The sequence below is a fragment of the Glossina fuscipes genome, unplaced genomic scaffold (genome assembly GCF_014805625.2).
Source record: "Glossina fuscipes isolate IAEA_lab_2018 unplaced genomic scaffold, Yale_Gfus_2 1, whole genome shotgun sequence".
In the NCBI taxonomy this organism is placed as follows: Eukaryota; Metazoa; Arthropoda; class Insecta; order Diptera; family Glossinidae; genus Glossina; species Glossina fuscipes.
In genome coordinates this window covers 28,809,553-28,820,227 of record NW_023998415.1, presented here as the reverse complement: position 1 = coordinate 28,820,227, position 10,675 = coordinate 28,809,553, and the positions used below count along the sequence as shown (strand labels likewise).

The 10,675-nt window shown below is 31.7% G+C and overlaps 1 protein-coding gene and 1 long non-coding RNA gene across 2 annotated transcripts in view; one reads left to right on the top strand and one right to left on the bottom strand.

Annotated features, from left to right (window-relative positions):
* The window catches only part of LOC119631457 (SEC14-like protein 2), an 11,135-nt gene extending 3,884 nt beyond the window's left edge, over positions 1 to 7,251 (bottom strand). The window contains exons 1-3 of the mRNA XM_038023679.1: positions 6,983 to 7,251; positions 6,591 to 6,812; positions 1,940 to 2,009 (exon numbers count right to left, since the gene is read on the bottom strand). Coding sequence (XP_037879607.1) covers positions 1,940 to 2,009; positions 6,591 to 6,644 — 124 coding nt within the window. The 5' untranslated portion in view covers positions 6,645 to 6,812; positions 6,983 to 7,251. The remainder of the gene's footprint in view (positions 1 to 1,939; positions 2,010 to 6,590; positions 6,813 to 6,982) is intronic.
* Positions 4,033 to 5,407, top strand: LOC119631458. The gene is made up of 2 exons (XR_005246656.1): positions 4,033 to 5,032; positions 5,093 to 5,407. It is a non-coding gene; the product is annotated as an uncharacterized LOC119631458 (long non-coding RNA).
* Positions 7,252 to 10,675: the final 3,424 nt, after the last annotated feature.

Sequence of the window (10,675 nt, the reverse complement as noted above, 5' to 3'; positions counted from 1 at the left end):
TCTCTCTCTCTCTCTCTCTCTCTCTCTCTCTCTCTCTCTCTCTCTCTATAGGCTTTACGGTGTTTAGTTTATTTCACTTATTGGCCCTTTTTGTCTTATGTTTGTTTCATAATTCGATTTTACAAATTATTCCTATTTACATCTTCTTAATTTACTTCCCAAAAAGCTAGAAATTAGTTTTCTACTTCATGTAAGGGCTCGTGAGTGCCCTTATATATGTTGGGTGCTAAAAAATGGACCTGTCTGATGCAAATTCCCTGTCGTTAATTTTTTCTTAAATTAATTAAGCCTTTTTCTGAAGAGCCTTTCTGTTCATCAGAAATCTTATAGGGGATGTGGTCCAAGAAGTAAAAACCATGTGGCTTAAATGTGGTCCACTTAATGTTTATGTCAAATTGCTACCACGAATATCTTCTCTTCGTCACAAAACAGTAACCTTAAGGCTTTTTCGATACGCAACGGTTCACACTTCTTGAGCATTCGTATATGCGGTGGCATCCAAGAGAAAGCCTACCTGGTCCAAATTCGGTATTCGGATTGATTTTTTGCTATTACGAATCAATTTTTACCATGAAATTTAGAAAATTGCTATCTTATCATGTAAAGATTCAGTTTGGACGATTTAGTAGGAACGGTTAGATGAGACGGCTTTCAAAATATTGCCATAGCCGAAGCACATTTTTCATGTCGATTTAAAATGTCAAAATACTATTACACAGCGAGTTTTGTCGAGAAATTTTGAAAACGGAAATTTTTTTATGGAAAGTTGTCGAAAAGGTGGACCGATTTTCAATAGTATCAAGATATCTTGTAACAAGGATCAGTTACAACGCGAATAAAAGGTTTCGATACAACACGAGACACATTTTTTTTGATTTATGTTATATTTAAGTTTAAGTTGTGTCGTTATATACGATGTTTTAATTTAAATAAGAAAATGAAAAAAGTTTCGCATAACGCTATTCCGATACAGCACGGTGTGAATTAACCGATTCTCGGGTACGTCAATTTGACTCGTTTCAAGTTTGTTCGGACTTTTACTTATATCAAAAGACTTATTTATTTATGCAGTCGATTCGATTTGAATGCACACCTATGTTTGATTTTTCTTCCTTCTTACCACCTCCTCTAGCTTTGGGGGTACTGAGCTTATGTAATTTTGGTTCACTTTTTCGCGGCATTGCTGCCGTAGAAAAAAATTAAGATAAAATGTTAATATTTGACGAATATATTCCTCAGTAGATTAAGAAGTAAAAGAATTAGAAAAGGAGCTCATGCTCTGCCCATAATAGATACGAGACGAAGGCAACCACATTAAAAAAGCGCAGTTTTTTCTCATTTTCATTCATGCGTTACGATCCGATATATGCTTCAAGATCATCTTTAACTGAGAAATGCTTCTGACTTTTCTTCGAACGCGGCCACACCGGTAGTACTCTAGTGTTAAGCACTTAGACGCTTTGCCGCCCGTGCTACCTCTGTTTAGGTTATCTCTGAGACAAAAGAACTTCAAGTGATATTATAATTTTCTTTATTATTGTGTTTGAATTTCAATAGATATGTATAAGGAACGGCAAAGAACTTTTAAACGGCGTTATGACGCTTTACTCGGCTTAAATGCTGCATATCTTTGAGTTCGTTTCAACTAATCGCCATTGAATAGTTACCATTGAATAAATGAATCCCTTATCTGTGGCAAGCATTTTTTGGGATGCTTGCAAATGGAGATCAAGGAAATTTTCTTCTTATTTTTTTTCACCTTCGGTACAATATCAAGTAAAGATAAAGCGTCTATAAACGTCTATTTTTTTATTTGTCCGAGCACATTATTTTGTAAGTCTATGGTTTTATTGGAGTTCATCGATGCTTAGGTGCATGTATGTGTATGTGTTCTTGTTTGTATATACTCCTAAGCAAAAATGGAGTATAAAATACATACCATTTAACCAGCGCAGCAAGAAGTAATCATCATCGGTTTCCCTGAGTACATCTTTGACTTGCGAACGGAACTGAAATTTTTGTTAAACAATATTAACAAATTATTTATTTATATAAATGTATATGAAATATTTTACATGTATTGTAACACACGCAACATTACGTATTATCCCTAATAGCTCTTAAATTAGGTTTTCTGCACCATTGGACTGTGAAATGCGCAGAACATTCTTTAAGACATATTTACAGGTTACTATTATTTATCTTTATATTATAAATGATGCAAGGTACAACAAGCCGGAAAATCTTAATTGTACTAGAGGACATTTTTTTGTGAAAGAACTTCCTTACGCCAGATTTTCGCAGTGTACTTCTCCATACCGAAATCTTATCATATATTTATCTGTATGTATATATATTTAACATAAAGATCGGAAATGAAAATATATTTAAAAAAAAAGCCTAATAATCGCACCATCAGTATCTCTCGCTCTCTCTCTCTCTCTCTCTCTCTCTCTCTCTCTCTCTTTCTCTCTCTTGAGTAGTTTGTGGTTGTCCTCGCGGTTCCGACACAATATTGGTAGTGACTCATTTTTGCACATCTTTAATTTTGCATAGCCACTGATCTGCTATATATGAACCAATGCTAATGAGAAGAAAACAAGCCTAGACAATAATCCGCAATCGTGAGCTAAGCTTCCAACTCAAGTTGAAGCTCACTCCTCTGGGTTGTTTTTAATGATCAATTTCATCATTTTCAAGAAAAACATTTTTGCACGGAATTTCGCGAACCATTTTGTAACTGGTCAATAGCTGAACTATCGCTTGAAGCTTCAATTGCATTTTTTTCTAAAGCAAAAGAAAAGATAGTGCTATAGATTGACGTCCATGTCTTCCTACTTTGATATGTACTGAACAGTAGCTTGTAAGCAATTGAAACGTAGAGCTTATAAGCAGCAATATCCAAGTCACTTGTACCGATATATGAGCATATATGGTAAATATATATATATGTACATATATTGATGTAAAAGTGTCAATGGGTGCATAGAAATTATTGACTTGTTTTAATCCTATTTTAGTTTGCTTTTCACCTCTTACGGATCTTTTGTAAGGAGAGTGCGTTCCTTTTAAAACCTGAACCTTCGCACGCGTCTTAATCTCTTCATCTTTGAAAGTTGATAACAGTCTGAATCTTTAAAAAATGACTCACTCGCCAAGTCATAGGAAATCCTACACCCTTCATAGATAGAATACTTCAATTAAATGCATTAATCCGAGGTAATTAAAAACGATTTTCATGCACCGAAATTACGCTTTGAGATCGATCTTAGTCTCAACTTTGGCCGATCAATTGTTTCATGCGATTTACAAAAGTTTTAGGTATTTACGAATTTATTCATTCTTCCTACAGAATTATAATTAACGTTATTGCGTTCAAGTTTTAAAGCTTGACTGATTAATTTGCTAGAGATTAATCATCTTAATACTTCACTAAAGCAATTAAACTCAAAACAAGAGTTTAGATTATAATGTAATACGTAATGGCGGTTATTAACTACAAATCTTAGGAGCTTGTAATCAAATCTATTTTATATAAGAGGAAATTTTCTCGTTATAGGAATACTAATAGGAAAACAATTAAGGCACAAAGTTTAAAACATTATTAAAATAATATTAAATTAATCTTTTCCTCATATTTTGATGAAAACATTTTGCTATAAAGTATGAAAAGGATTTTTCATTTTTACATTATTGCGTCCGAGTTTACGCTGAAATTAGCCGACGAATAGGGTAAGATGGAGTTGCTTTTTACTTAAATTTCGATCCCGTAATCATCCAATGCTTGGCTTAAGCCGAATACGGAATTCGTAAATGTATTTAATCAAAATCGTACGTGTCTGTCTGCGCTGATGGTTAATTAATAGTTAAAAACGTATATACATTTTTACATTTGCTTTCTGAAACCGTTGAAGTGAGGCAACAAAACAAAAAAAAAAAAAAATTAATTATCAACAAATAATAAAACGCAATTGTTTTGATTACCACGCAAAAAATACAAAAAAAAAAAAAAAAAACATTATGCGAGTGCTTGCTTTTATGGAGGCGAGACCTTCAAAAATATGTACAGCGAGGTTGAATTGAATTTCAAAATAGTAGTGTTTTAGTCATGAGTAGGAGATTGTTTGCAAGAGGAATCACAAGCTTCTTTCCTTATACAGGCGCTTGTATTTTTAGACATGCATCTTATGCAACTGATTTTACTTAAGCGGGTAAGTGGGAAGTTAATATAATTTAAATACAACCTTGCAGTAATGACATTGACCGGATTATTTTTATACTCTGCACACTGCTTGTGTTGTAAGGATATATTAAATTTATGCGGATGTACATAAAAAGCTTTAATTAGACCGATCGATCGATAATTACTTTCAGAATTGATTGATGCAATTGTGTCCGTCCGTTCGTCCGTCTTGCATTCACAAAATTTTAATAAAATTACTTTCATTCCCTTCGGTTCGGTGAGTTAGCAAAAATTTTACTCATTTTATATTTAAACTAACTGTTACATATCACTCTTGTCATAATTTCATTTGAGTGAGATTACAACAATTTTAAAGTCTTTGAAAAGGTATGACTGCTTCGATTGCGTCTCTTGCGTTTTCTACCTTGAACTGCACTCCAGTCGTCACGTTGTCTCATTGCATTACAAATGTCAAGAATAAAACGACCAAAGCCATAATTTTGTTCACCGCACGGCATTCGCAACTACTTACTGAACCTATTGAAATCTCATCATTTTTAGTTTGCAATGCGAGCCGCCGCTAATGAAAATGAAAATGTGTGCTATTAAGTTTTTGGTGGAGAGTGAAGTAGTATTAGTTGTTCTCTTTAGAATTCGGTTCGGTAGACGGAATTAATTAGTGTGAGGCCTAACGATTTCGTGATTTCATTATTTGCGACAAAACGTTTAAAGCAGCACTTAAAGCTCTTTTCGTTTTCCTGTTTTGCAATATCGTCACCCAAGCGAAAGTCTACATTACGCGCTATATAGATGCGTCATAAAAAGCTCGTTATTTATGTACACTATAATGTAAGAGTTCTTTATTGAAAACATTTTGCTGAAAACAATTTCTCAACTCCGTTCAACTAGGAGGACAGATATTTAAAATGGATACTTGCGCGGATTATCTCTTGTGTAAGAGATGATGAGGTGCTATATGAACCCCAAGAAGAAAGGCCTATCTAATACAACTGTCATTCTTGGCGTCTACTCCTCGATTGTTGTGCGCTTTACACTTTCCGTGATTTTTAGTCAACGGCAGCGATCACGAAACTTTGTGTAGTCTATTAAAATCATTATAGCAATCTTTCAAATCAATCTTTCTGGTCAAATGTACCGCTTCCTTAAGTTGGACTCGTTTTTTGATTCTTCGCTTTTTTGCTATTCTTTGGCGTAGAAAAAGAGTAAAAAGGAAATTAAGTAGTAAAGCAAAGGCGGAAGAATGATTATTTTCGGTGGCAGCTTTTGGCAAAAAAGGTTCTTTAATAAGTAAGTCGGAACTTATACACTTTTGATTTAAAAACTTTATAAGCAACTCATTAAGCATTAAGTTAAGCTGTTTAACTAGACTTTGCCCATTAAGCTTGCCTTAGCGATGTAGAACGCTATTTCAAATAGGTCCTGTCATGTTATTTATTAATAGATAGTCATAAGTGTGCGCATATATTTACCTGTAGATATATTTCGTGCGAACATAATCACTAGATCAATAAGAAAACGTGTTTATACAGTGCAGGTAATTCAAGACTTTGCAAGAAGAATCTGAACTATGGAAGATGAGAACAGTTTCACTAGCATACAATTTTATAGAACATTTGATCAGACCCGGAAGAGACTAGATTTATATTGAGATATATATTTGAGCATGAAGCAAGATATATTGAGCTTTCGCAAAAATTATAATTTGCGTATACTATTGCATTCAATTGATCTATTTATCCATTCAATTAATAACACTTTGATTTCAGGGTTAACGAGAATTGAATTCACAGAAGCTGCGTACGGGTTTCAATTTTGTTATATGGTTCAGTCATATCTTAGATAAAATTAGAACTAAACTTTTAAAGAGATATAATTCTCTCGTTTTTATTTTTTTTTTTAAGAAATATGGCAAATTTATTAGTTAGAAGGTACTACTGCCTTGACAGGAATCACATTTAAATAGGGAAAGACCGGCATGCTGCATGCAGGCTTGAACAGGTATATATGTTAATGCTTCCTCTCGTTTGTACACAAGAGCTACAAGAGCTAGTAGTGCTACTATTACATTGCGGTACAGTGCGATGCTGCTCGGCATTGCTATGGTATACTATGGTATGTCGGGCTTTGTGCTATGATGCGTTTTTCGTTATATTGAAGGCGGAAGGATTAATCGAGAAAATCTATCCTCATGTAATGGTCGCTTGTAGAAGAAAGCCTTTTCGGATTTTAAAAAGTTTTTAAAGTTCTCTTTGCATTCCACATAATTAAAATTATGCTATCCTAATATAGTTTACAAAAGACTTTTATTATTTAACGTAACATGTAAGTAAGTATTTATATTTTTATTATATACTTATGTGCACGCGCAAACGATTCATTCGCTTACCTGTTGCAGTTTTTGTTTTTGTTCTTCTGTTAATTCTGACCAGTCTGATGACATCTTTTCATAACAAAAAAAATACTGCACTGTGAATAAAAATCCGTTACTTCTCTCGCGTAGACAGATAGTATTAAGTTGGCTTTTTTCTTTTCTTTAGCTTTCACAAATTTTCACTTTAAGCACGCATGCACTTATTTATTTATTTATTGTTTTCCTTCCTTTCTCCACCTAAGTATATTAATAATGCTATTACAACTGATTTTGTTCAACTAACTTTGAACTTCAATGATACCAGAATATATATCTACTTATGCATATATATATGCTTATATACATATACATATATATATATATATATGAGAGCTCTAAACTCTCATATATATGTATTTTGTTCTAACCTTTGATTTGTGAATTATTTGTAAGAATTTATATATAGATATATATTTACATATATATGTATGTACGCGCACTCATATGCATATAGATTAATTTATTTAATTCGCGATAAAACTTAGAAAATTCTCAATATGTTTCGGAATTAACGTAGCAGCGAATTTTTATAATGCAACCACAATTATCGACTTTAATAATAATAAATAATGAAGATATTAAACTTCACAACATCTTTATTAGCCTTAACTTTGTACACTATTCCATGTTATTTATATATAATATTTTATATTATTTATCAATTATATTTCTATATAAACAAATGAACGTTGAGTTTGAATACTAATTTGTTCAACCGTGATTCAAGAGCAACCAATAACTCACTCGAAAGTCGAACAAATTTACTCTCAATTCGCAAGAGTGCGGTACTGTGTTTCGTATATCCATTACATACTTATTAATGCGCTCATTCCAAGCAATCCAAGTATTTTGATACAAATTATTGAGAACATATACGCTTATTCTCTAAAGTATTTACGGGTTTCCCTCTCACTTGCATATGGCAAGTACATAGATAGTATGAACGATGTTTCTGGTTTCTGGCTTTGCTGAGAATAAAATTCTGTTTCTGAGAGTATAATTTACTTTCCTTTACATTTCTTATAAAAGATTTATTTTGACTTTGCTGAGTATAAAATTTGTTTTCTTCATATATTTTTTATTACTGTTTTTTTTTTTTTTTTTTTTTGTAAACAAATTATTTATTTTATATATTTTTATTTATTTTTTTGAAAATAATTTCACGCTACCTATTCAATTAAATAGCTGTTCAATTAAGTAAGACTACATGATATCGAATTTATAAATAAAATAAAAACATAATAAATTATAAAAGTATTTATACATATATAAATCAATTAGCTCTGAAAATACTGAAATTTCGTATATAAAAATGTAGACTGATTCGAAAATTAGAAATAATATAACCAATCAAACCTCCAATAATACAAACGAATAAAGTTGATAAATTTAAGTTTTTATGTATAAAGGAATAATATTATTATAGGACTAGGAAAAATGACTAGACACCTTTTAAAGAGATTTATACTTTGTAAGCCTCTTCAGTATATCTTATTTTTGATTCCAAGAAGCCTTCCAGAGCTCATTCTCCTGAGCCTTAACATATTTCTAATTCGTGGATTCTATGAGACTGAAAAAAATGGCATTGTTAACGTCATTCTGTTGAATGCTTAAAAGGCTTAAAAGACTGAGATAACGATTCCTTAAGTTTTGCAGGGTCAGCAGATGACTTGGGTAAAATGCATTTGTATGAGTACAAAAATGAGAATCGTTTCTTAAAGTACGCTCTATGGTCGGTGTACCTACTATTCTGGATTACTTTATATGTAATAATTTTTAAATTTTAATATTGTATTTTGTAAATTTATATTTTGTAATAACCAAACATATTTAATAAAGTTAAAAAAAGAAAAAGAAGCAACAATATATTTGTGCTTTATATATATATGTATATATGTTTTATTTTATTTACTACTTTACTGTTGCTACTGTTTGTTTTGTCAAATTGTTAATTTTTTTATTTGTATAGGTTTGTATACAGTTTTGTTTGCATTAATTTGTCATGTTAACAGAGCTTTTTAATTTGGTTTTTGTCTTTTTACAATTTTTTTATTTAACAGACATAAATGCCGACGGCTTTGTATTTTAACAGAGGTATCCATTTCTTTCCCGACGGGTTTGCATTTTAACAGAGGTTTCCCCCTGTTAAAATGCCATTTAACAGAGGTTTCCACTACTTGTTTGCTATTTAACACAGCTGAATGGCGTTACCATTTAACCATTTAACAGAGCTGCCATTTTTTGACTATTTTTCTTATTTATCACAAGCAACTCTGTGCTTTGCCTTTTAACAGGGAATTTAGCGGGGGCTTTGTTTAATTTGATAATAAAAATTATGGCGGTCTACTTTTAGGCTAACTTGCAAAATTAAATAAGTTTAGTTCGCGTATTTTCCAAAATACATCTAGAGGAGATGATAGAGGAAAAAGAATAGGAAACAATCAGGAAACCATTAAGAAGAATAATAATTTATTTTATATACATATTTATATAGATTAATGAAGTATTTTAAATGTATAATAAAGCTATTATATAAATAAAGCTATTTATATTTAAATATAATTTATATAAATTAATATACAGTAACAGGAAAGGCCAGTTTGCAATGGCAAATCAAAGCGGTTGAAAAAGTGTTTGTTGCTATAAGCTCCAAGTAGACGATGGGTTATATTTTTATTCAAAATTCAATTTTAGCTTTAATGACAACACGCGCTTTTTACGAAACATCATTGGAACGTTTAAAGTCGAATGCCCGGTTTGTTTGGATTCATCATTAGGAGCCAACAATGTATCATCGGTCTGTTGACATAAAAATTGCTTTAAATCATCTTGAGGAAGAACCCATTGACTTAATACAATATTAGCATAATCGCTTCCCATCTCTCCACTCCCTTCATCGTTTTTAACTTTTATATTCGCCTTTTTCTCAGCTATTTGCCGCTTGTTAAAGATGTATTAAAAGCTTTTTTGCTTTTTAGAAATAATTTTATTTTTTATACAAAGCAAGTTATCCTCATCACCATCACTTTTATGAAATTCATTTAGTAAGGCTTTCACGCGTTTTGTCCCTTTCTCAGATATGACCTCTTGCCATTCGCTGTTTGAAAACCTGCAGAAATAAAAAAAAAAATTATAAAATTAAGCATCAAAAAAGGGTGAGGAATCCATACCTTGGGTTATCTGCTTATTTGCTTGAAACTTAGATACATTGGGAAAGTTATTATTTTTGTTATTACTGATCTTCTCGTTTTGATCTAAGATTTCTTGTGTGCTAAGTCATCGTCATCTTCGTCCCAATCATCATTTTGACTTATCCCAGTTTTACACTGATTAGATAGCACTAAAGCTGAAAAATTTTGGATTAACTTAAATATTGTCTGTTCATAAATTTTAAAAACAACTTACTTGCACTTACGTTGTACGTGTCGTCTTTCTCGATACCGTCGTAACAACGATCTGAAGAGCTTGGTCCGGGTATTTAAAAAAAAAATAGAAAAACTGTTTAAAAAGCATTGTGCAAAAATGGAGCCATTAATTAGAATTTTTGCATGAAATATACAGTACCGTAATAAAGTAAATAAAGCATATAAATAAATAAATAAGCCGTTTATAAAAAAATAAAGCATATTGTGGCTTTTCTTTCCTTTTTAAACTTAAAATCCATTATACAGTATAGGAAACGAAGAAAAACGGAAAGATTATTTATTATTATTCTTTGATTAGACTTAATAATACTATTTCGTCATCAAAAAGAAGATAAAACTAAAAGGAAATTCTAACAGGACGTATAAGCAATCTCAATTGTTACATTAATATTACACCTAAAGGTAGGCAAGCAAAGACAACGTTAAAATTCTCTGCTACTTTACAAAAAGAACGTAATACTCTATGCTAACTTGCAAAGACGCCAGCTTTATAACTCAGGAAATCTGTTTAAAGAGCTTTACAACCCAGGAAATCTGTTAAAAGAGCTTCATGACTCAGGAAATCTGTTAAAAGAGCTTTATCACTCAGGAAATCTGCTAATTTGCAAAGCCGTCAGCAAAAGTCTCCCAATTTTG